Consider the following 26,358-nt stretch of genomic DNA (forward strand, 5'->3'; position numbering starts at 1 on the left):
ATCTTACACGGTCATAAACATGAAATGAACAAAATAAAAACCAGAATTATAGAAAGACGTTATGGTTGAACTATGTTTTGAGTATTTACAGAGGCGTCACCCTCTTACAGGACTGTAATGCACTTATCACACTTAGCTACATGATTCAGCATTAGAGTCCCGTTTGGTTTCATTAAGTCCGAAGTGTGGACTCAAGTCACATGACTTGGACTTGAGTCAGACTCAAGTCAGAAATATGATGACTTTAGACTTGACAAAAACTGAAAAAGACTTTGACTTTGACACCAATGACTCGTGACTTGACTTTAGCTTAAGCCGCTTGACTTGAAAGATCTGAGACCTTCTACAAGCCCAAAGATGAAATGCTTTTAGAAAGTGTGCAGCCAAGCAACTCTTCATTTCCATAATTACAGATCCACTTTGAATCAATCTATAATAAATAAAATTTTTAAAAAGAATGATTTATGGATGATTTGCATACATTTAGTATATTAAATTTTACCAGCTATTAAAATTTTGAAATGTGGTTAAATTTGATGAAGACCACATAGTGACTTGAAACTCAAGGTTTAGGACTTGTGACTCAGACAACAATGACTTGGCCCCACCTCTGCGATACGTAACATTGATTTTATTGACAACTTAGTATAAAGTCATTTATATAATTCACCTACTGTATAACTTGGGGGGGATTTGAGTTCTGATGCTTTGGTTCATTCCAGCACCTCTCTACCCCATTGCTGGAACCACCAGCTCCCGATCGGATGATGGAAGTTCTCCTGCCATAACTTTACAGCGTTCCTTCATGTACTTTGGACGGTCATATAATCAGATCTATGTGCGTAAAAACATTCATATCATATAAGACCTATGTGAAACATTCTGCTAAAATTGTAGTGTTTCTTTAACCAGCTGTATACCATGTGTCTGTTAAAGTGTCCATCACTGGCTGATAAATCATTTCCATCACCAACGTTGAGCTGTTGAAGTGCTTGAAACTGACGAGATGATGTCAAGCACATTTTATTCAAAACAAAATTAAGGCTAAAATGATTAAGGCTAAATCTCCAACCAATGTGATTTCTGGCAAATCATTATTACTGAGTCTTTCTCTACTTACTTTTACTTCCTTTTTAATCAGGTCAACCATAATGGACACTTGACGTTTAACTCTTCATGGGGTCGATATGTCCCATACTGCTTCCCAGCGCATGGATCCAGAGCCCTCATTGCCCCTTTCTGGACAGATTTGGACAACAGAAGAAATGGTGCAGTCTACTACAACCAGTATACCGGAGGAAGTGTCCTGCAACGGGCCACACGAGATATTAACCAATACTTCCCTGGCCTGAGTTTCACTGCCAACTGGGTCTTTGTTGCCACATGGTATGAAGTGGCGTACTTTTCCAATACAGGGACAGTAAGTCACCTCAATCACTGCCAAATAAAAAATGGCCATAATGTTCCCGTGCAAGTATCAAAATTATATTATTATTGGTTTATTACATGTTTACTATCACGTTTTTAGCGCACGACAGCCCAAGCGGTGTTGATAACTGGTGGCCGGCACTCCTTCGTCTTGATGAACTACGGACAAATAGCCGCAACGACCCATCGGGTGCAGGTTAGAGCCAACATACATGTCGTTACTCTTAAAACCACTCACACTGTAGGTTGCTGTTACGAAAAATGAATACAGTCTTTAAGACGACAAACAAGTGCAATAAGTGATGATGGTAATGATGATGTCGTCTTACTGTATTCCGTTTATCAACATCTGTTATTTCAGGCTGGCTATGACACAATCAACTCCACCCATCATTTCACCATCTACGCAGAATCGTGTTCCACTAGTGTGACACGTAATATCCAGAGCTTGCGCACCAGCAGCAACGTCAATGTTCCTGGGCGCTACGCCTTCCGGGTAGACCACGGTCCAACAGGCTGCACGTTTAATGGTAAGACGACGTAGAAGTGAACACGGTTCATACATGTGGTTATGGTTTTGGAGGTCATCCCTCTCGAACATCAGCGACTGTTCTCACTGCTAGCGTGTTTCTAGCTGCACTGATAATCATGTTAGGTAACAATAAATAATGGAATAAAATGAGATAAAATGATATAGATAAATTAAATTATGTTATATTATACAATATTAGATTAGTCAAAATGATTTTTAAATGACTCCTGCAAGGACATTGCATTGTTGCAGGGACCTCTCTGGTATGGTAAATTAATTATCACAAAAGAATGTAGAAAAAAAAAAACAGGAAATAGTTTTTTCCACCTATTTGTTGTTTTTCAGTGTATCATTTTTAATAGGTGAACCCTCGACAACGCTCCCTTGCACCTCAGTTTCCTGGCTGCACTGATCAGCAAATTTGAAAATGATAAAACGATAGATCTGAATAAAATTATATTATTAGAGATAATTAAAACTGGGCTGGGCAGTGGTTAGCACGGTCGCCTCACAGCAAGAAGGTCCTGGGTTCAAGCCCCGGGGTAGTCCAACCTTGGGGGTCGTCCCGGATTGTCCTCTGTGTGGAGTTGGCATGTTCTCCCCATGTATGTGGGTTTCCTCCGGGTGCTCCGGTTTCCTCCCACAGTCCAAAGACATGTAGGTCAGGTGAATCGGCCGTACTAAACTGTCCCTAGGTGTGTGTGTGTGTGTGTTTGAGCCCTGTGTGATGGCCTGGCTCCAGGGTGTCTCCCCGCCTAATGCCCACTGACTTCTGGGATAGGCTCCAGCATCCCTGTGACCCTGAGAGCAGGACAAGCAGTTCAGATAATGGATGGAAATTCTCTTTTTATTGAGTTATACCAAGGTCCATACAAACAATGTACTTATTAACATAGGACTTCGAAGCCTCACCTACCCGAGTCTTCTGTAAAACACAGTTGTGACAGAAGGTAAAAACACCAAGTTAAATTAGATAATACAGTGGCAAATAAGGACCAATAAAGTAAATTAAAAACATAGGTATAAAAATAGAAAATAAAATGCATAATAAAAAATAGAAAACCAAACTTGATAAATAGAACCAGAATGGTGGGGTGTACAGTGTTGGGGTGTACCTTTATGATACTCAAGTCTCTTTACAAAGAAGTTTGGGAAGGGAAGATAGAAAGAAAAAAAACAAGACAAAGAAATTCACATTAAACAAATGATGGTCGTACAAGTAGGGCTGTCACAATTATGACATTTTAGTTGACGATTGTCATAAAAATAATTGCGGTCACATTCGGGTGGTGTGGCGGTCTATTCCGTTGCCTACCAACATGGGGACAGTCACAATTGGCCGTGTCTGCGGGTGGGAAGCCGGATGTGGGTGTGTGTCCTGGTCGCTGCACTAGCGCCTCCTCTGGTCGGTCAGGGTGCCTGTTCGGGCGGCGAGGGGGAACTGGGGTAATAGCGTGATCCTCCCACGCGCTACGTCCCCCTGGTGAAACTCCTCACTGTCAAGTGAAAAGAAGCGGCTGGTGACTCCACATGTATGGGAGGAGGCATGTGGTAGTCTGCAGCCCTCCCCGGATCAGCAGAGGGGGTGGAGCAGCGACCGGGATGGCTTGGAAGAGTGGGGTAATTGGCCAGATACAAAAAAAAAGGAGGGGGGAATCCCCCCCCCACCCCACCCCCAAAAAAAAACACAAATAGATAATTATGATTAACGGTTTAATTTTCTTTTTCTGGTCATTTTACGCCACTATTATAGTATAAGCCTAAACACATACACCTTATGGAGAATTAAAGGCATTTATTTATGGACATTGCACTTGTTAACATAAATTAGATTTCTGTTTGCTTTTGAGGCTTTATAAACAAAAACTGCATAGGGCAGATGTCATAAATAATAACTCAAATATACAAACCAGGGCAGCACGGCGGCGCAGCGGTTAGCACGGTCCCCTCACAGCAAGAAGGTTCTGGGTTTGAGCCCCGGAGTAGTCCAGCCTTGGGTGTCGTCCCGGGTCGCCCTCTGTGTAGTTTGCATGTTCTCCCCGTGTCTGTGTGGGTTTCCTGCGGGGGCTCCGGTTTCCTCCCACAGTCCAAAGACGTGTAGGTCAGGTGAATCAGCCGTACTAAATGGCCCCTACGTATGAATGTGTGTGTGTGTGTCAGCTCTGTGTGATGGACTGGCGGCCTGTCCAGGGCGTCTCCCCGCCTGCTGCCCAATGACTGCCGGGATAGGCTCCAGCATCATCCCTGCGACCCGGAGAGCAGGATAAGCGGTTAAGATAAAGGATGGAATGGATACAAAGGCTATTACTGAAAAATACAAAGAAATTCTAGAAAACCCCAGTGTGGATAGCAGTCGTGATCGTGTCTCACCCAGATTTATTTTCAGTAGCTTGTTCTAAAACTATTGTGTAGGCATACATAATGTAACGAAAAAGAGGTCCAAGATGATAATGACGATTATGTCAAATAATTGTGATTGTCCCAAATAATTGTGATTGTGCGATTATGTAACAATTGTGACAGGCCTCCATACAGGTGTAATGTATCCAATTCACCATCTTTTAAAAAACTTGTCCGGTTTCATTCTAACAGAGAAAGTACTGGCAACTGGATAGCTCAGTAGGTAAGAACGCCAGCTTCCCTGCCAGAGATCGGGGGGTTCTAACCCCGGTTGGGACGAGTCTCCAGTAATTATTTACAGTCTGTTATCCCATGACTGAAAACTATGTCCTCGCCCCCCCCCCTCTTTTTTGAGGGCCGTTTCACACCTGATAATCCGCTTCTATTCTGCTTCCTTGCTTCACACCAGATGCAAGAATGATACATTGTGTCGTTTTTCAGCCGGTTCAATTCTGTTTCACACCTATTCGTTTGCTCTGGTCCGAATCAGTTGATGAGTTGGTGAAGCGAATCAAAATGCAGCCGCACAAGCCACGTGAGAACGTTAACGTCACTCATTGGTCAGATGTGTCCGGGGAGGGAGCAAAACGTAGTTCCTAAACTGCTCTCCAATCGGTCAAAATTTCCATGCGGGAAAACTCGAAAGAAACTCCGGAAAGTAGAATAACAGACAACACACCACAAGTAATTTCGCAGTGATTTCACAATGGCGTCGTCATCGGTTATTACATCGTTTGCATTTATCACTTTAGGCAAACGATAGTTTGAAAACGCGTCGCATGTTGTTGTTGTTGCTGAAGGGGATCGTCTTCCTCGTCCCATAATGCACAGCGTAGCTGGCTACGGGAGATCATTTAGTCCAAAAATGCACAGTGCTTTCTGCAGTTGGGTCGGTCCAAGGTCGGATCACATTCTCACCACAAATGAATCGCACCAAAGTGCGTTTGGAGGCGTACCGAGACCGCCTTTTCAATAAGGTCTCGGTCCACTTGTTTGGTCCGCGTATGGTGCGTACCCGAGTGTGATTGCTGTGTCCTCACCGGCCCAAACGAACCGCAGCAAGGGGGAAACCGAACCAGAGTTCAATTCAGTCGAACCAAACAAGGCAGGTGTGAAAGCACCCTGAGACTCGCCCTCTCTTCCCTTGGCTCGCCAGTAAGCGTCAATTTCCAGTTCTTTCAAAGTCGTGTACAGTCACACCGGGTCCTGGTGCCTAAAAGCCTGGAGCCTTTCCTTGGTGCAGAAGTGTGCCGGTGTGACGCTGGTTCCCCGGTCTCCTGCTTGTGCGCCATGATAAATGCTGAACCTGATCCAGAAGAGACACCGGGTGTTTGATGACAGCCACTAAGAGCCCTCTTTTTGCCATGTCTCCAGTCGCTTCCTCCGCTGATCCATACAGCACTGCTCCTTCCTGGTGGAAAACTCTTCGCTTGGCTGGGAATGGAGTTTGAAATCAGATTTCCTTCTCCTTTAACACCGAGTTCACTCCGGCGTACTCCCTTTGCTTTTTTAAAAACATCAGGTGCGTAGTTGTGCTCGAGATTTACCCTTTTTCTGAGATGTTCAAATCCCCGCTTTTGCCAAGCCAGACTCGATACTTCTTCTTTCATTCTGTAGCTTAGCAGTTTGACTACAGTGGACCTCTGTGAGGCGTCTGAGGGCAGCTTCAGCATCAGGGTGCGATGCACTCGTTCGATTCGTAATTCCAAAGAGGCAGGGCGCTCCAAATTTTCCCGTAACAGGTGCTCTACGAAGGAAAGCATTGATGGAGAGTTCTCCTCGAGTCCCTCTTTAACATCCTCCATCCATCCATTATACAAACCGCTTATCCTGCTCTCAGGGTCGCGGGGATGCTGGAGCCTATCCCAGCAGTCATTGGGCAGGCGGGCGGGGAGACACCCTGGACAGGCCGCCAGTCCATCACAGGGCCGACACACACACACACACATTCACACCTAGGGACAATTTAGTACGGCCGATTCACCTGATTCTGATATTGTCTCGTCTGGAACGGCCCTCTAAGGCCGTCAGGTTAGCGTCCAGGTGTATCTGAAGTTTCAGCAGCTCATTCACAGCTTCCTCCATGGTTTGAATTCGGGTTTTGGCTGCGTCAGTCCCCTCTTCCACCTCCCCGATTCTCGTGGAAGTTTTGTTTATTTCGTCTCGAATTACTTTCAGCGGCTGACTGTTGTGTTGTCTTGCCTAAATTCACTAATTTCTTTCAGCACGAGACCCAGGTTCGCGTTGTCCGTTTGTTCTTCACCGAGGTCCATTCATATATATCGTTATCCTCCATAGCGCTGCTAGCCGGGGAAGCCTGGCTGAATTCGTCGTCTTTGAGTAACTCAAACTGCACTGACTTCTTCTTTTCACTAGGCAGTTTCAAAGCCCACGATCTTGAATCAAACGTTTCTGTAGATTCGAGGCGTAGTGGGCTATTACTTTGAACTTTGTCGGGAGCATGTTTGTCTATGCCGCCGTCTCCTCGCTGGCTAACCCGGAAGTTCCCGGTTTGTATTTAAAATAGACTACCCTACCAAACTACACTTTCGGTCTACACATGACTCATCTGTATTGAATACACTCGGCTAAAATCTCCACCTTTCTCTCTCTACTTTTCCATCTCTTCCAAGGCTTACCCGTCCAGCTGGGAGATTCCTTCTGGGACGACCGGACCTGCACACGGAAATGCGTCTGCACCACCGCAGGTCTGCAGTGTTACAGCCAATCCTGTTCCTTCTCTCAGATCTGCCGCCGCGATGCCTTCCAGTTCTCCTGCCAGACCGTCCAAAGGCGCACGTGCACCATCGCTGGAGACCCACACTACTACACCTTTGATGGGACCGTCTTCCACTTCCAGGGCACGTGCACGTATGTGCTGTCTGAGGAGTGTGGCCATGGGCTGCCCTACTACCGGGTAGAGGGAAAGAACGAGCACCGCGGCAGCACCCGTGTGTCCTGGACCCGCCTGGTTAAAGTTTACGTCTACGGAGAGGAGATCGAGCTGGTCAAAGGTCACCGTGCTGAGGCGAAGGTCAGCTCCACAAACATAAACTCGAAGGCGGAAGAACCGTAACACAAACAGATGTGCACTCACACATAGACACACAGACAAGTACGCAGAGGAAGCTACACGGGCACACATACACACACAAACGTGCACACACAAAGACCTACACACATAAATACGTACACTCACGCACCAGCAAACAAGCAGACACACACACTCAGACTCTCATCCTTATAAATTGTTCTGTTTTGATTTAATTGGTCACATGTCTGTTTGCCAAAACCACTAAATAAACTTGACTGTTTTGTTTTCACTTTGATTACATTTTATTGTTTCACTTCTTGTTTCCCCTACAGGTCAATGGAACCTTCACCTCCACCCCCTTGTCCCTGCGGAATGGCACCATTCAGATCTACCAATCGGGTTTCTCCCTTGCTGTTGCCACGGACTTCGGCCTTCTGGTGACCTACGATGCTAACCATTATGTCAGGATCAGTGTTCCGTATAATTACCAGAACGTCACCTGTGGCCTTTGTGGGAACTTCAACAACCGTCCAGCAGACGATTTCCATACACGCCAAGGCCAGCTTGTTACTTCCGACACTGAGTTTGCCAACAGCTGGAAGGCATCTGGAGATGACGAGCCAGGATGTGAGGCCCCATGCAGTGGCCTGGGTTGTGCTTCCTGCACAGCGGCGCAGTACAGCCTGTATGGAGGTTCTTCTCAGTGCGGACTCATCCGCGACCCCTCAGGCCCCTTTGCCCCCTGCCACGGCCAGCTGCCCCCCCAGACCTACGTGGACAGCTGTGTGTATGACCTCTGTGTTGGGGGTGGGTACCAGCCAATCCTGTGCCAGTCCCTCAACGTGTATGCCAGCCAGTGTCAGCAGAACGGCCTGCAGCCAACTACCTGGAGAAGTAGCGGGTTCTGTGGTGTGTATACAACACTAATTACTCATTCATAAACATATTCAGGGTAGGGGAGGGGCTGGAATATATCCCAACATGGATTTGGCGAAGGATTGGGAGACATTGACAGATCGCAACAGCTTCATCTTCTAAACATGTAAAATGGTAACATGTAGCCTCACAAAGCCACCCCACAAATTTCACTTTGTCCATTGTAGTCTAGCAAGGCTCCGCAGGCATTTGTTTGTGTTGGGGGCATCATCAATGGGCGTAGACCAGAATTACTTTGCAGGCATTGGATTAGCCTTTTATCAGTCAGAGCTACAAACCTCATGACCTAGAACTGGAACACCACATTTCTCAACACACTGTTCTGCTAGTAGTAAACACCACTACCACTAGCAGGTCAGTCCATGTAACTAGATATTACATCTGTACACAGTTCTTGCTGTCATTGCAAATGTCTTTTATAAAACTAATTCTATAGCATCATCAACACTGACCTCTCCTAGTGCAGCCATTCTTGTCATTTTCAAAATATGCCACTGCTCACTGTCATCATCATCTAAACCCTCCACCTACTTTAGTGATTGATCCGGCTTCCAGGCCCAATCAATTCTCAATGGCTCCTCTCCAGACTGTATCTTGCACAGCAAAAACTGAGCGTGTGAAATTTAGGCTGGCTTCATGAGGGTAGGTAACATGTTCATAACATATGTTAACATCTTTTTTTTTCGTACAGAAATCTCCTGTCCAGCCAACAGCCACTTTGAGTCCCAGGGCACCGGCTGTCCTGCCACTTGCACCAACCGCAACTCCACCCAGAACTGCCCTGTTCCAGCCCAGGAGAGCTGCATCTGTAACACAGGCTACGTCCTTAGCACAGGCGTGTGCGTCCCTCTGTCCGAGTGCGGGTGCACATTCGAAGGCCAATACTACCGTTCGGGACAAAGCGTCATACTGGACAGGGACTGCGGGAGGCAGTGTAGCTGCAGACATGGTTCCATGACCTGCCGCTCCCATTCCTGTGGTCCGCTGGAGGCCTGCGGGGTGGAGGATGGACAGAGAGGCTGCAGCCCCAGGAGCTACTCCACATGTTGGGTCAAGGGTCCCCGATCCTACCTTACATTCGATGGGCGGCGTTACCAGTATCCTGGGGCTTGTCGACTTATCCTGGCCAGGGTCATGGGGGAATCTCAACACCCCCACTTTGTGGTGACAGCAGAGAAGATTCCCCGAGGCCAACAGGGATTTGACCGTCTACTGCGATTTGAGGCGGAAGGAGTGCAGGTGTCCATTGAGATTGGAGGGAACTCCAGCGTGCAGGTATGCAACTGGGAAATATCTGATCCCCTTTATGTAAAAATGGGCTGCATGAATACTTAAAAAATCCTCTCACACAACCATAGGCTGGCTAGAATATTGATTCATAAACATTGAGTCACATCAATTGTTTGATTTAAAAAAGAAAGAAAGGGCATCCAGGTGGCGTGGCAGTCTATTCTGTTGCCTACCAACACGGGGATCGCCGGTTCGAATCCCCGTGTTACCTCCGGCTTGGTCAGGGGTTCGAACAGACACAATTGGCCGTGTCTGCTGGTGGGAAGCCAGATTTGGGTATGTGTTTGGTCAGGGCGCCTGTTCGGGGGGGGGAATAGTATGATCCTCCCATGCGCTACGTCCCTCTGGCGAAACTCTTCACTGTCAGGTGACAAGAAGCGGCTGGCGACTCCACATGTATGGGAGGAGGCATGTGGTAGTCTGCAGCCCTCCCCGGATCGGCAGAGGGGGTGGAGTGGCAACCGGGGCAGCTCGGAAGAGTGGGGTAGTTGACTGGATACAATTGGGGAGAAAAGGGGGGGGGGGTGTCTGAAAGAAAAAAAAGAAAGATGTAAAGCATTTGGAAATCAAACACTGGTTTTGGTGAGGTTGCATCGCCTCAAGATTTATTTGAGTTAAATTTGAGACAGCTGAAAAACTTCTAATATCAATTAGTGTAAAATATGACTTGAGCAAACAAAAAAATCTGTGAAAAAAAACCCCAACTTTAAACCATGAGGTCTGTTTTCTCACTGAAAAGCTGGGTACTGATTGAATATACACTACCGTTCAAAAGTTTGGGATCACCCAAACAATTTTGTGTTTTCCATGAAAAGTCACACTTATTCACCACCATATGTTGTGAAATGAATAGAAAATAGAGTCAAGACATTGACAAGGTTAGAAATAATGATTTGTATTTGAAATAAGATTTTTTTTACATCAAACTTTGCTTTCGTCAAAGAATCCTCCATTTGCAGCAATTACAGCATTGCAGACCTTTGGCATTCTAGCTGTTAATTTGTTGAGGTAATCTGGAGAAATTGCACCCCACGCTTCCAGAAGCAGCTCCCACAAGTTGGATTGGTTGGATGGGCACTTCTTTGAGCAGATTGAGTTTCTGGAGCATCACATTTGTGGGGTCAATTAAACGCTCAAAATGGCCAGAAAAGGAGAACTTTCATCTGAAACTCGACAGTCTATTCTTGTTCTTAGAAATGAAGGCTATTCCATGCGAGAAAGTGCTAAGAAATTGAAGATTTCCTACACCGGTGTGTACTACTCCCTTCAGAGGACAGCACAAACAGGCTCTAACCAGAGTAGAAAAAGAAGTGGGAGGCCGCGTTGCACAACTGAGCAAGAAGATAAGTACATTAGAGTCTCTAGTTTGAGAAACAGACGCCTCACAGGTCCCCAACTGGCATCTTCATTAAATAGTACCTGTTAGAGCCTGTTTGTGCTGTCCTCTGAAGGGAGTAGTACACACCGGTGTAGGAAATCTTCAGTTTCTTAGCAATTTCTCGCATGGAATAGCCTTCATTTCTAAGAACAAGAATAGACTGTCGAGTTTCAGATGAAAGTTCTCTTTTTCTGGCCATTTTGAGCGTTTAATTGACCCCACAAATGTGATGCTCCAGAAACTCAATCTGCTCAAAGAAGTGCCCATCCAACCAATCCAACTTGTGGGAGCTGCTTCTGGAAGCGTGGGGTGCAATTTCTCCAGATTACCTCAACAAATTAACAGCTAGAATGCCAAAGGTCTGCAATGCTGTAATTGCTGCAAATGGAGGATTCTTTGACGAAAGCAAAGTTTGATGTAAAAAAAATCTTATTTCAAATACAAATCATTATTTCTAACCTTGTCAATGTCTTGACTCTATTTTCTATTCATTTCACAACATATGGTGGTGAATAAGTGTGACTTTTCATGGAAAACACGAAATTGTTTGGGTGATCCCAAACTTTTGAACGGTAGTGTATTTCAATATTTACAGCCTGTGTTGACCTTTTCCGTTTCTCTGTCCTCAGGTTGACGGTCAAGCCGTTGCTCTTCCTTTTAGCACAGCTTCCAACCGAATCCGCATCTACCACCGCAGTGTGGGCGGCGTCGTGCTCCAAACATCCTTCGGCATGACCTTGCAGGCGGACTGGCCTCACTTGGTGCGCATCACTGCTCCCGGAGTCTACAACGGATCGCTGGGCGGACTCTGTGGCAACTTTAACGGTCACCAGCATGATGACTTCCGCTCACCCACCGGCACCCTGTTGAACAACTCTCAGAGCTTCGGTGACAGCTGGCGGGACGGCTCCCTCTCCGCGCACTGTGTGGAGGCAGGAAATGGTAGCCGTCGACTTAACACGACAGATTACCGATCGGGTCAGTACTGTGGCATCATTGCGAATTCCAGCGGGCCATTTGCTGCGTGCCATAGGATGTCAGACCCGTGGGACAGCGTAGAGAAGTGTGCAGAGGACGTGACTGACTCTCACGATCCAGAGATGGCGCTGTGTGAGGCGCTGAGAGACTTTGCTCTGTCGTGCCAACAGGCCGGTGTGTCCATAGGAGACTGGAGGAATGTCACCGGCTGTGGTAATTTTTTTCTTCTACTGATGGGCTGTGGGTTTAGATTCAGTCCATTCGATTTTTAAATCAGTCTCATTTGGGTGGCAGGTAGGCTTAGTGGTACATTAAATTGTCCTGCAATTAAAGGACTGCCATACCTGTCAAAGTGTCCTAGAGCGATATACTGTAGGGACACTGCACCAGCTGGCTGTACATGAAGCCTATTCTACCTAAAGAGAGACAATCACAATGTTCAATAATCTCTCTCTCTCTCTCTCTCTCTCTCTCTCTCTCTCTCTCTCTCTCTCTCTCTCTCTCTCTCTCTCTCTCTCTCTCTCTCTCTCTCTCTCTCTATATATATATATATATATACATTGTACAGATAACACTCCATTAGCAGACATAATACCAAGCAGTTTACAGTGTATCTGAAATGCCACCAAATTGTGCGGAAAGAGTCTGACAGTGACAACACTGGCAGGCAATCCATGAATGTGAAAACGACAACCCTTTACTTCCTGGTTCACCGCTGTCTTTGGTGGGGTACATGGGTAAATGGCTGCACTGTACCAAGAAGGGTGGCACTGTGGCCTCACCGCAAGAAGGTCCTGGGTATGAACCCCAGGGTCATCCAACCTTGGGGGTCATCCCAGGTCGTCATCTGTGTGGAGTTTGCATGTTCTCCCTGTGTCTGCGGTGGGTTTTCTCTGGGTGCTCCAGTTTTCCCCATCATCAAAAAGACATGCATGTTAGGGTTTATACTCCTGTCTGCGCCTCTGACTCACGGCATGGCGAGACAAACTGGAGTTGGTCCCCGGGCGCTGCACGGTGGCTGCCCACTGCTCCTAGCTGCACAGCTAGGAATGGGTTAAATGCAGAGGAATTTCCCCACGGGATTAATATAGTATATCAAAATCAAAAACATCAAAATCAAAAGAGGTGAAAAACAGTGCTACACACAGCTATTTGTATTGAATGTCACATTAGGCCGATGATTTGCAAATTATCCGGCAGTGACTGGTGGGAACCTTTCTGCACAACTCCGGCTGTTGTCCTATACATGGATATAGAGGTAATGTTGAACATTTTTTTTCCCAAGAGATTAATACAGTATATATTTTCTTCTGACCTTTTTTTGTAGCGAAAACCTGCCCTCTTAACAGCCACTATGAGGTGTGTGGTACTTCCTGTCCAGCTTCCTGCCCCAGCCTGTCCTTCCCCTTCCTCTGCACAACAGTGTGTCAGGAGGGCTGTCAGTGTGATGACGGCTTCCTGCTCAGTGGTAACCGTTGTGTGCCGCCCATCGCTTGCGGCTGCCACCACCAAGGGCGCTACAGGCAAGCCGGGGAGCAGTTCTGGGATGGTGAGGAGTGCCAGAACCTGTGCACCTGTAACGGTACCACTGGGTCAGTCTACTGTAACTCTGCCACCTGTGGCCCCCAGGAGTCATGTCGTGTGGCTGGGGGTGAGTACGGCTGCCACCCCCTCCCCCATGGCACCTGCTCTGCCTCCGGTGACCCCCACTACCTGACTTTTGACGGCCGGGCCTACGACTTCCAGGGCACCTGCCGCTACATTCTGGCGACGGTGTGCAATGACACAGACGGACTGAACAGATTCCAAGTGGAGGCCAAGAATGAAGCGTGGAGAGGGCTGGCAGTCTCCATCACGGCAGAGGTGTTTGTTGACGTTGGGGACCACAGGGTGCTCATATCCAGAGAGAGACGAGGTTCGGTTCAGGTGAGTCCTGAGGAATGCCAACATCAAATCAACAAAGAGATTAGGATTTAACCACTATCTATATTAATGTACAATATATAAAATTTTGAGAAGCACCACACAGCTTCCTTCATGTTAGGCTGTGCTGTCAGTTTAAGAAGCAAAACAAGGGGTCCAAACACACTCTTCTAAATAGAATTAAATAGTTCATTTGATTTGTCCTTTAGGTGGACGGTATCATCACACATCTTCCTATTCTTCTGGATGGAGGTCGTGTTTCCATTTACTCAAGCGGACTCCGAACGTTTGTCAACACTGACTTTGGTCTAAGCGTCAGCTATGATGGGTGGAGCACGGTGTCCATCGTTGTGCCTTCCAATTACAGGTGAGAGCCTTTGACTCGGTCCATATTGTACAGCTTTGAAAGGCAGTGTGAGAGTCAAACTGTTCCCCTTCATATGCTTTCATACTTCTTGTCTTCACTCTCTACCTTTTCTGTTTGCTCTCTAATATCCCCCCTGCTTTTCTTCTCTGTTGTAATTGTACTTCTTTCCTTGCCCTCCTCCCTCTCGCTCAGTGTTCTGTAATCATGAGGATGTTGTCTGGACAATGTGGCTCTGACCTTTGACCTGCTTACTGTTAGTTTGCTTGTCATATTGATGATGTAAGCACTGAAGCCTGTTGTCTAAGTGTGAATCTCGGGATTAGAGTGTTACACGACTAAGCAGTAACAGTAGTACCCCTGGTATACGCTTGTAAAATTGGTGATTGGGGAACTGAAGCTTGGCCTTATTCCACATACGATAAAGAGCATCAGCTAAATGCTGTACATGTATTTGTATTTAAAATTAGAAACTCGGTAGAGGTCTGACAACAATCACTATCCGAAACAAAATGCATCTCAGCTCATTTCCTCGTTCTCTTCACCAATCCAGCGGTAAAACCTGTGGACTTTGCGGGAACTTCAACGGTAACCGAAATGACGATTTCGTTACTCCATCCGGTGCCCAGGCCGCCTCTCCCTCCCTGTTTGGCAACGCCTGGAAAGTTCCCGGAAACTACACCTGCACCAATGGGTGTGGCTCCTCTTGTCCACGCTGCTCCGACGAGAGACCCGCCAGGTCCCAGTGTGGGCTGATCCAAGCAGCTGAGGGGCCACTAAGCTTCTGCCATGACCACGTGGACCCGACGCCGTATTTCAATGACTGTGTGTTTGACGTGTGCTTGTCGGGGAACAGGGGCCAGGATGTTCTGTGCAACTCCATTCAGGCCTACGTCAGCGCCTGTCAGTCTGCCAATGTCCGAATCTACCCCTGGAGACAAAACACCACCTGTAGTAAGATAATGAGTCAACCAGTTAACCAGTCAGTCTGTTCTATCACAGTTTAAGATTTCATACCTTTTTCTAAAAATATCTTGTAGACGGAGCTTCTAGATAACTTATGTAAAAAGGTTTGTATAACAGGATAATAATAATGACACATACGATCTATAATGTTTTTTGTCTAGCAGTCTGACAATAGTAATAGTAGTAGGTCATCACATTTAAATTGTGAACGTAAAGAATACCAGTTGTTTAGAGGTCTCAAGATATTGCTCTGTAAAACTAAACCTGACGTGCTTTTTGTGCTGCAGGGCTCGACTGCCCAGCTAACAGTCACTACGAGCTGTGTGGAACAGACTGTGCACATACCTGTGCCAGCAGTATTGATGGGAGCTGTGAGCGGGTTTGCTCTGAGGGCTGTTTCTGCGACGAAGGCTTCCTGCGCAGTGGAGGACGCTGTGTTCCCACAGAGAACTGTGGATGTCTGTATGATGGCTTCTACTATGACGTGAGTCCTACTGCGGCGAACACAACAGACGGGAACCATGGCTTGCTTAAGGCCGGTTCGTAGCTCGCCGATTTATATTCGGCGTTGCAACAACGTCACTACACATCCCATCAATGCTGCACTTTGACTCCGGACGCTGTCGCTGTTAAGAAGTAGTGTAGCGACCCTGTGCAGTTTGGCGTTCTGGATTAGTGGAGTCAGTCTATCATCCTCCTGCTCTCTGCCAATCACGGGGATGCATGTTATGTCGGTCAGTGTGCGTGTGGTTGGTGGAGTGGAGGGCTGGCCCACTGGTTATTGGTTTGAGTGAGACACTGCTGCAGCTTGGTGTTCTCTCGCCGCTGTTGGAGTGACTTAATAAACCGAATGACATGAGAATTCTACTCTTGTCTCCGATGTGTAAGCGAAACATTACAGTGTAAACACATGAGTGACTGATGTCACATATCGCCGAAGTTTAGTCATTGCCCTCAAGACGTGGAGGCAGAAAACCAGGAGATAGATGAGCTTTTTTGTGCACTTGGGGGTTCGTCATAAGCACTACTTAAATGTCTGTGCCTGTATTACTACTGCATCATACAGGCACAGGAACATGGCGTTTGCTAAATCTTATCAAATGTCATCATAACAACTGAGCCAGCAATGGGGTCAAAGTTCAGTAAAATATTCATCTTGACAATGGGTACAGTGACCATCACAACAATGACAGGTTGCTCATTTCTCAGAATATAAACCAAAAGTTTGGTAACTGACCATCAAATGTAATTACTACCAGTGACAACGATCACAAATCGCCAGACTGTAAACTGGCCTTTACTCATCCCGGCATTAGTTCAGACGAGCATCCGTTGCGTGGGTATATAAACATGCTGTCACTTTTTACCAAAAGGTGCCATGCTTCCTGTGTATTAGCACATACCAGAGGGTAACATAATTGCGTGTTACAGGCTGGTGAGACGTTCTGGACCCCAGGCTGCTCCCGGCGATGTGAGTGCCGTGGCCCCAACGACTTGCGCTGCTACGCGGCTTCATGCACCCCCACACAAGAGTGTATGGTCAGAAATGGACACCGGGGCTGCTTCAACACGCTGTCCACCTGCACCGTGTGGGGAGACCCTCACTACGTCACCTTCGACGGGGCACTAGCTCATTTCCAGGGGACATGCTCTTACGTCATCACCAAGAGCGTTGCCCCTAGCAACGCAACCACCTTCCAAGTGGTTGCAACCAATAATCACCGTGGAAACAACCGGGTGTCATTTGTGTCTGCCGTGGACGTTTACCTATCGAATGGAAGAGAAGCTGTTGATGTCAGGATCGGACCCAACAAGATCGTTAAGGTAGTACATTTGTTCAGTTAGGTTTAAATCATGTACTTGTGTTTGTACAGTATATGACTATGTAAGCTAATGTGTATCTTATCAATAGTTATATTCACTCCATTTGTTTCTCACCGTCTCTCACTCCCTATTTCTCTGTCTATCTTTGTGTCTCTCCCCCGCTCTCTCTCTCAGATCAATGGCAGTCAGGTGTCTCTTCCCGTCTCTGCCGGTTCCTTGGCCCACGTGAGGAAGGAAGGAGCCTATGTGGTTTTGAACACGAGTCACGCCATAGTCGAGTTTGACGGCAGGAGCACTCTGCTGGTCAGACTGGACCACAGCCTGCGCACCGCTGTCACTGGCATGTGTGGTAACTTCAACGGTGACCCCGCAGATGACAAAGCCCTGCCCAACGGCACTGTGGTGCAGAATGACGATGACTTCGGGGCCGGATGGAAGGCACCTACAAGCCAACCTGGGTGAGTCATGTGACCGTTGTGCAGAGGTAAAGTGAAATGCGATGAAGGCAGGGATTTGAACTCTCCCAAGCAGCAGGTCCATGGACAGATTTGATGAAAACCAAATACCTAAGATTATATTGAATATGGAAATGGTTTCTAAGTCTGTAGATTCCTGACAACAACAAAAACAGCAAGGATAACTTATTGAAATGCTTCTGTAGGATATTTTAATCTGCTCTTCTATGGGAGTGGAAATAAAATGTATAATTATCTATCATGCCAGGTCTCCTTTTTAAAAGTATATTGCTGGGAGTAACCTTGTTTGAAAGACTGGTTTAGTTGAATAAGGACTAACATAGGTGTCCTTTTGGCTCTATCCAGAAAGCCCAACCAGTACTGGTTTGAATCCGGCCCAGGACTATTATCCGTTTTTCCTTCTCTTTCTTTACCTCATCTTCCCTTTTCCCACATACCTAGTCAATAACGGCAAAGTTGCCAAAAAAGGAATAAATAGGTGGTTTATAAACGAGCTTAGATAAAAATAAGTACATTTGGGGATGCTGCAAGGAAAAGCCCCTAGAAATGATGTGGTGGCAGGCCCCCTAACCTCAATGCGTCTAATTTAGTACACTCTCTTGAAGGCTGGCTCAAGGGCTCCCTATTGCTTAGGAAATTAGCCCTCCATGTACTCACCCCAGCCCTATATCTGAACTTCAGGTTGACAATTGCTGAAGTTTTAAAAAGTCACTGTCCATCTCTTCTGCAGTTGTGGAGCCACTGATGTGAGGGGGGGCGGAGGCCTGAATGACTGTGCCCACAGGTGGAAGTACTCTTACCTCTGTGGGGTCATCACCAACACCAGTGGCCCATTCAGTGCCTGTCACCTGCACTCTGACCCCCAGCCATTCTTTACTTCCTGTGTGTATGACCTTTGCCTCTATACGCCGGCCAATGGCATGCTCTGCTCTGCCGTCTCGGCCTATGAGAGGGTGTGCAACGTTTTGGGGCTGGACATCCCTCAGTGGCGCCAGGATTTGCACTGTGGTCAGTATGCACTATCATTTTCACTTTAATGCAGCTCTTAAGTCTCACCACGTTGTTCCATTGTGTTTAAGTTTGTTTCTAGATAATACCTGTCCGAGAAAGCTGATTTAAGTTGGGGCTCGTCATTTTAGGATCATTTTAAACTGGTTTTGCCCCTCTCAAAACAGTGGTTCCCAGGCACGATCCTCGATTACCTTCAGTACTGCCGATTTTCTTTTCCACCAGGTAGTTCATTATGTTAAGCTGTTGTGTGAGATATTCCAGCCTCCGATCGAGATTTTAGACCTGGAAAATTGGGTGAATATAAAGAACTACCTGGTAGAACAGGAAACTCATGGTACTGGTGGTGACTGAGGACTTGACTGGAAACAGGTCTAAAGCGCTTGATCATGGTTTAACAGTCTATTGCCACTGGAGGAAGTCATTGGCCTTCCCTACTGTCTGATACATATCTCCCACTATCATGTTGCATTAAGACTGTCAGAATGTGGAAACATATCTGCTCACATTAGGTTATGTTGTAATTTCTACTGGACTGGACCGACTCTTATATGGCAGATTTTTTGATTAGCATGGTATATGTGCGTAAATAAAACCAAGTCACAATCAAAGTTCCATCACACAGAGATTCTGCAGGATTTTATAGAAGAAAAAATTGCAATGATCAAACCAAACGGGCCATTTTTTAAGCAACAAGCAGCTCAGTTTAGAATTTACCTTCATTAATAGTTCCGGTTCACCAAGCGAGACCAGTTGATTCATGTTTAAGTGGTTTTACCTGGCGCAGAATATGTGACTCTTGTCTAATTCAGTTACGAGTTTGATCTCGATTCAGAGATGATAACGCCAACTCCAGAGACTTGTGGGTAAAAAAAATACGGAAATTGGTTAAATGGAACAGCAGAAAATGTGCAGAGGTGTGACTGATCGTTTCCATTTAGCAATATATCACAGCACTCCATGGTATAGTCCACAGTGTTGAGCACACCAGACAATGGGAGCGGGATCTTAACAGCAGTCAATGACTCATCCCTCGTGCTCTTTCCTCGCTCATATCCTCACTTATCTCCTCACTCATATCAGTCAGTTTGGGGATTCAAGCTGTCAACAGACTTCTCAAACCTGAAGGTACTTCAAAACGCCCTCTGGAGTCTGGTTGACTTTTAACTCATCTTCTTGGGTGTTTTCAGCGGAGTCGGACCCCTGCGAGGAGCTCGGCTGTGTGGAGTACGAGTGGTGTGGCGAGAGAGACGGTGTCTGGGGCTGCTTCTGTGACGAACACCACCACCGGCCCAACAACCAGAGCTACGGTAGCACATACTCCTAATCTACCTGCAGACAACTTGATAGAAATGGTTTTTTGTCAGCCAAGAGCTAGGATGGTAAAGACAAGATGCGTATTTGGTATTGCAGCTGTTGTTCCGGCTTCTTCTATATGTCAGAACAAACCAGCTCATATTTATTTACTGTGGTCGGGAAATTTGATTCTTGAGACCAAAAGCAGAGAGAGGATGGGTTGATGAAGTTATGGAGAGTTTTTTATTTGTTCATTTTTCTAATGTGAGGAGTGAATATTTATTTTCCAGTGAATTTTGTCTTTTTCCTTGTTTTTTTAGACTCGTCAATTTCCTGTGTGAGCAGCTCGGCCAACATGTCACTGTCGCGCTGCCAGCTGTTCGAAGCTGGTTTCCATCCCGAGGCGCTTCACCTCAAAGATTTCTCATGCCAAGGCTCCCTGCAGGACGGACGCCTTGAGTTCCACTTCAATAACGACGACGACCTCTGTGGGACCATCCTCAAGGTGCCCGTCACAATTCAGACCACTTCAGATGAACCCTTGTCTCCGTATGCAGATTATTGAAACACTGGTTCACCTCACACATCCATCATTCTTAATAAGGTGATACAGAACTATCGTTGTACCAATCAGAGTTCACTTAGTCTGGCGTCATCTTATCAACTGACGATTTATTTGTGTAGACAGAATCTTTTGTTTTTAACTACTGATTGATGAGTTGCAGCTCTATAGCAAAACTTTTCCGAGAAGGTTGATTGCGTGTTAAGGAGACCTGAACAGAACAAACTTTATTTTAGATTTCTTAAGCAAGTGTACTTAACTTAAAAAATAGTTCCTGCTTTTTTTTTTTAATCCCCCCACCCACCTTTTCCCCCCCAATTGTACTTGGCCAATTACCCCACTCTTCCGAGCCGTCCCAGTTACCGCTCCACCCCCTCTGCCGATCCGGGGAGGGCTGCAGACTACCACATGCCTCCTCCAATACATGTGGAGTCGCCAGCCGCTTCTTTTCACCTGACGGTGAGGAGTTTCACCACGTAGCGCGTGGGAGGATCATCCTACCCCCCCGAACAGGCGCCTCGACTGACCAGAGGAGACTCTAGTACAGTGACCAGGACACATACCCACATCCGGCTTCCTACCGCAGACACGGCCAATTTTGTCTGTAGGGAGGCCCGACCAAGCCGGAGGTAACACGGGGATTCGATCCAGTGACCCCCATGTTGGTAGGCAACGGAATAGGCCACTACGCCACCCGGATGCCCAAATAGTTTGTGCTCTTAACTTGAGATAGTTTACATTGCTAGGTCAAGCTAACCCTATAACCCTGACGATTTACATGCAATCAAATGTCTGTTCTTTGTACCACTGACATAATTAAAACAGTAACTAATTCAGGAGTGGCTCTCAACAGACTTAGTGATCAAACACCACTGCAGTTAACAGTATCGCCACAGATGTGTCATTTGAACAACAAAAGAAAAAAATTTTAAGATTGTAGCTTTAACCACTCCACTCATTTTAAGTGTATTTAACCACATTTCTCTAAGTGTACTTCATTTTGAAAATGTGTCCTTTGCAGACTAATGGAACTCACTTCATTTATGAGAACGCGATCCAGGGTAACGTTGACCCTCATGATAGCATCATCAGCCGTCAGAGAAACATCCACCTGCCCTTCTGCTGTCAGTACCCTCTCCACCAGAGTCTCTCTATGGATGTAGGCATCAACCCTATAGAGAGGTAAGATATGGCTTATAGTGCCATATTTACACCTGCCACGATTACTATTGCTGTTTTGTAACTACTACCATTACTTACAACTACTACTTTAACTAGTCTTACTACCACTACTGCACTGCTACTATTACCGCTCCCAGGGGGTAATGCAAAATAGTATGTATTCATACTGTACATTTTTCAAGACTGATGAATTAAAACATTATTGTAGGCAAAACAAAGCTCTCTCAATTTGACACCAACATCTACTTCAAATCAATTACCTTCTATTGTAACCTCAGTTTAGCGTAAGCTGTTCTTAGCCATGCTAATGCTAATTCCATTTCTCTAGCATTGTGAGTCGGAAGCTTCCAGTGGGCCTGGGTCACTACCGTATTAGGATGATCCCATACCAGGATGCCGGGTTCCGCTTCCCCTTCAGTGGTCAGAGTAACATTGAGATGGAGGTGAACAAGAGGATGTACGTGGCAGTGCGGACGGAGGGTGTCGACGGACGACAGATCTCCACTGTGCTGGACACCTGCTGGGCCACACCTGTCAACCAGGCCAGCTACCCCGTCCGGTGGAACCTCATCGACAGACAGTAAATAAGCTTTTCTATTTTAGTCATTCAGTGATGCACTGCCTCTATTAAATGCATTGTGTTGCAGTGAGGGGCTTAGTCAGACAGGATACCAGCATCACAGGTTCAAGTCCTTGGGTTGCTTAAGTGTCTTTGAGCAAGACGGTGAATTTCCTGTCAGTCTTGGGTTCTGTTCTGTAGCAGACCCTAACCTCTGACCTCCCTGTGAAGAGAATAATCTTCTCAGTCCTGAAACTCGGCTGTACTAAATTGCCCCTGGGTGTGCGTGTGTGTGGGCCCTGTGTGATGGCCTGGTGGCCTGTCCAGGGTGTCTTCCCGCCTGCCGCCCAATGACTGCTGGGATCGGCTCCAGCATCCCCGCGATCCAGAGAGCAGGATAAGCGGTTCGGATAATGGATGTTTAAGTAGAACAGAGCAGCCGAAAAGCATGCTGCTAACAAATGGCTAACATAAGTAACACAATTTCACAGATTAGCCTGATGTTGATTTTTTTTACTCATTTCAACAGTATTTATTCTTCAAAACTTGTAAATGCCCTGTTTATCTGTGAAGGTTATTTCATAAACCAAACCAACCAAATCTCTTCAGCTTGCTTTGACAGAAGATCTTCTTTCAGTTGTTCAAAACCACTACTCCTTCATTTTTCCCTATAGAGATAAAAAGTACCTGTGATGGGAGTTAACTGCTGGGGTGACCTACCATAAACAACATCCTTGAACCTGTTTCACTGCAATGAAAAATAGAAAATTGCATTATTATTATGATGTAACTTAAAACAGACATTCCCTCTAAAGCCCCTCCCCCCCATTTGTGCTACTTAACCTTTGACCTGATGACCTCTCTGAGTACTGGATGCCTGTCTGTCTCTCAGGTGTCCAAACCCGGAGGATGGCACCGTGCAGCTGCTCCAAAATGGCGTCTCCACAGAGGCCCGGTTCTCCTTCAAGATGTTTACCTTCACAAATTTCTCTTCGCTTTACCTCCACTGTCAGGTCCACCTGTGTCTACTCAGACAACAGAACTGCACCACCGTATGTACCATGTGTGTGTGTGTGTCTAGAGCTCACCCCAATCATAGTTTCTTAAATTCTTATTTTCAACAGAATTTTCACATTCTGAGGCAATATATGTGCATGTGATTTGTATGTGTACACGTGTGCATTCTTATGTAAACACAAAGCACACACACATGTAGTTATTGATCACTCAGTTAATTAGAAACATGGCAGGGAGACAATCTAATCATAACGAGACTGTTTCTAAAGTCAGAGTACTGCAATGCTTTTACCAGTTAATGATCTGGTTATTGGGTTGGGGATGAGTTGCTGCCTCAAGTGAAGGAGTTCAAGTATCTCGGGGTCTTGTTCACGAGTGAGAGTAGGATGGAGCGGGAGATTGACAGGCGGATTGGTGCAGCATCAGCAGTAATGCGGACGTTGTACCGGACCGTTGTGGTGAAAAGGGAGCTGAGCTGGGAGGCAAAGCTCTCAATTTACCAGTCAGTCTTCGTTCCAGCCCTCACCTATGGTCATGAGCTTTGGGTAGTGACCGAAAGGGTGGGATCGTGGATACAAGCGGCTGAAATGAATTTCCTCCGTAGGGTGTCTGGGCTCAGCCTTAGAGATAGGGTGAGGGAGCTCGCAGTAGACCCGCTGATCCTTTGTGTCGAAAGGAGCCAGTTGAGGTGGTTCGGGCACCTTCCTTTGGAGGTTTATCGGACACGTCCAACTGGGAGGAGACCCAGAACTTGCTGGAGGGACTACATGCCCAACTTAGCTTTTTGCCACCGCGACTCTGGAGAAGCAGCTGAAGATGAATGAATGATCTGGTTATTTGTCCACATGTCAACACCATGAGTGTCCCTGGGACTTCAGTTGTTTTAACCCCCTGTAATGTCGCTCCACAGCGCTGCTATGCCGGTTACCATCACAGAGTACGCAGGGACATGACCTTCCATGACACGGCAGACATCTCCATTGGACCGCTGCAGTGGCGACAGAGGAACAGAGGTACTTTATTTTTGCGGACATCTCTTGCCCTAATCTTACACCACTTGGATACAAACTAGTCATTCCATTACTAATGTTGGAGTTTGTGGTGGATGCATACTCCGATATGGTTTGTTACACTTTGTAGTACTAGCTTGCCACCTCTGGATGTTCTTCAGCCTGGTCTTTCTTGTGTAGCTCATTCACAGTTCAACTTTCTACACATGCTAAACGTTCAAACATTGGTCTAAGACGTTCAAGTGCAACGTCTTGTGACAGCCACATTCAAAAAGCTTGTGAGAGGGGCCGCCGGGTAGTGTAACGGTCTATTCTGTTGCCTCCGGTTTGGTCGGCGTCCTTACAGACACAATTGGCTGTGTCGGCGGGTGCGAAGCCGGATTTGGGTATGTGTCCTGGTTGCTGTATTAGCGACTCTGGTCGGTCGGGTGCGCCTGTTCAGGGGGGAATAGCGTGATCCTCCCTCACACTACGTCCCCCTGGCGAAACTCCTCACTGTCAGGTGAAAAGAGGCGACTCCGAGGCAGCCCTCCCCGGATCGGCAGAGGGGGTGGAGCAGTGACCAGGACGGCTCAGGAGAGTGGGGTAATTGGACGGGTACAATTGGGGGAAAGGGGGGGGGGTGTAAAAAAAAAAAAAAGCTTGTGAGATTCATTTGAATTGAAAGATGTTATGTAACAGTGTGTCGCCGCCATTCTCTCTTCTTCCCATTCCAGAAGTAACCAGTGGATCACCCATCATGTTGGTCTCCATGACAACGCTGATGCTCACCCTGCTGACAACCTGGACCCTGAGCTAGACAGAGACACACACACACACACACACTTTCGCCATCCTTTAAATAAAAACATGTAACAGTACACATGACAGCCTTACTCTGTTAATGTGGAATCCATCACCAACCTCAATCAAATGTTTTAAATGCAGACCGTGTGAAGGTAGCAAAAGTGCAAAAAAAAGCGTAGAGAGGTGCTACTCCTGAAGAAAACATGACTGCTAGTTTTTAGGGTGTTACTGGGGCATTGTAGGGGGCTGCACTAATACTACTAATGCTATCACTACTACTGATGACCAGCAATGCAATAATAAATAAGTGAAGGTTCGAATTTCAATGGAAATCAACAAGCATTCACACCGACCAATGACAGAGCTGAAATCAGTAGCTGTTTCTGTAACACAATTCTATTGGCTGAGCTTCAAATGTATGCTTAAATTATTTTCATGACCTCAAAAGTATGAAAGATATCAAAAAAACTAAAAGACCACTTTTTTTAGAGCAAGACAGGCTTGGTGTCGAAACCTCATGTGGTAGTAGTAGATAGGTGCCATGTTGCTGAATACTCCAAAATACTAACTTCATGGGTCTGACACAGCTTAAGTCTCATCCTGGATTAAACTGAATCCAAATTCTCCATGCAAAAGTCAGTCAACAGGCCCTACGTATGGTCTGAGCTTGAAACTCATCACTCACTCCCAAATCCTATTCTCTCAGCAGGGGGCAGCCCGAGATAAGCTAAGAGAGTAACTCGTAGTTTGACACCTCACTGCTCTAGTCTATGAAGTACACTTATTTATGAAAGTACTCTTATCAGCACAGAATTGACTGTATTTGAATATGTTTAGTAAGTCTATATATATGAAGGATGATGTTAACCTTGTTTTTCTGGCTGCTCTGTGATCTAAATCAGTTATTTCTAATGATGTATTTATATGATCAATAAATGGTGTCATTGTGCATTCAGTCTTGCTTGTTGTTCCTCTCATTATTATTATAATTAATAAGTAAGATGTGTTTATTGCCTGGATAAAAATTAGACATATTGAAAGATAACAGTAGCTTGGAGCTCGCAGCTTAGCCCTGAACCCGAATGGTTATTAAGAAGTGCTGTGTATTATTATATAATCTATATCTTGCACTGTTTTGAGTCTGCTACACAATACAATTTACCTGTGGATTATGAAGTTCATCTTACCGATTTCAAGCATTTGGAGTGACAATTTGAAAGATTGTGGGTGGAAAGTAGTGACGCCAAAGCAGTACAAACTAACTCGGTGTACGCAGGTTGGTCACAGGTCTAATGGAGTGATGCTAGTAGTAAAGGTAGTAATGGTAAATGGACTGCATTTATACAGCCATTTTCTAGTCTACTGACCACCCAAAGTGCTTTACAATGTATGCCTCATTCACACACTGA

The 26,358-nt window shown here is 46.2% G+C and overlaps 1 protein-coding gene across 1 annotated transcript; it reads left to right on the forward strand.

The window, feature by feature from the left end:
* The first annotated feature begins 703 nt into the window (after positions 1 to 703).
* LOC130127894 (alpha-tectorin-like) lies at positions 704 to 25,319 on the forward strand. Its single transcript, XM_056297609.1, has 22 exons — positions 704 to 838; positions 1,142 to 1,420; positions 1,529 to 1,624; positions 1,790 to 1,958; positions 6,994 to 7,394; positions 7,727 to 8,303; positions 9,022 to 9,605; positions 11,628 to 12,189; positions 13,304 to 13,902; positions 14,109 to 14,266; positions 14,817 to 15,217; positions 15,517 to 15,713; positions 16,661 to 17,053; positions 17,228 to 17,511; positions 18,260 to 18,537; positions 19,728 to 19,847; positions 20,154 to 20,338; positions 21,417 to 21,577; positions 21,906 to 22,157; positions 23,029 to 23,188; positions 24,064 to 24,166; positions 24,880 to 25,319. The coding sequence occupies exons 1-22, from the start codon at positions 704 to 706 to the stop codon at positions 24,960 to 24,962; spliced, it is 6,177 nt and encodes a 2,058-aa protein (XP_056153584.1). The 3' UTR covers positions 24,963 to 25,319.
* The last annotated feature ends 1,039 nt before the right edge of the window (positions 25,320 to 26,358 follow it).

The sequence above is a fragment of the Lampris incognitus genome, chromosome 17, assembly GCF_029633865.1.
Source record: "Lampris incognitus isolate fLamInc1 chromosome 17, fLamInc1.hap2, whole genome shotgun sequence".
Classification (NCBI taxonomy): domain Eukaryota; kingdom Metazoa; phylum Chordata; class Actinopteri; order Lampriformes; family Lampridae; genus Lampris; species Lampris incognitus.

Excerpts from the sequence above, each read along its gene's own strand:
- LOC130127894 (XM_056297609.1), top strand. The coding sequence starts at position 704 with ATGCTTTGGTTCATTCCAGCACCTCTCTACCCCATTGCTGGAACCACC. Across the intron at positions 8,304-9,021 it reads GAGAAGTAGCGGGTTCTGTG|AAATCTCCTGTCCAGCCAAC; the intron begins GTGTGTATACAA and ends TTTTTCGTACAG. Across the intron at positions 22,158-23,028 it reads TGGAACCTCATCGACAGACA|GTGTCCAAACCCGGAGGATG; the intron begins GTAAATAAGCTT and ends TCTGTCTCTCAG.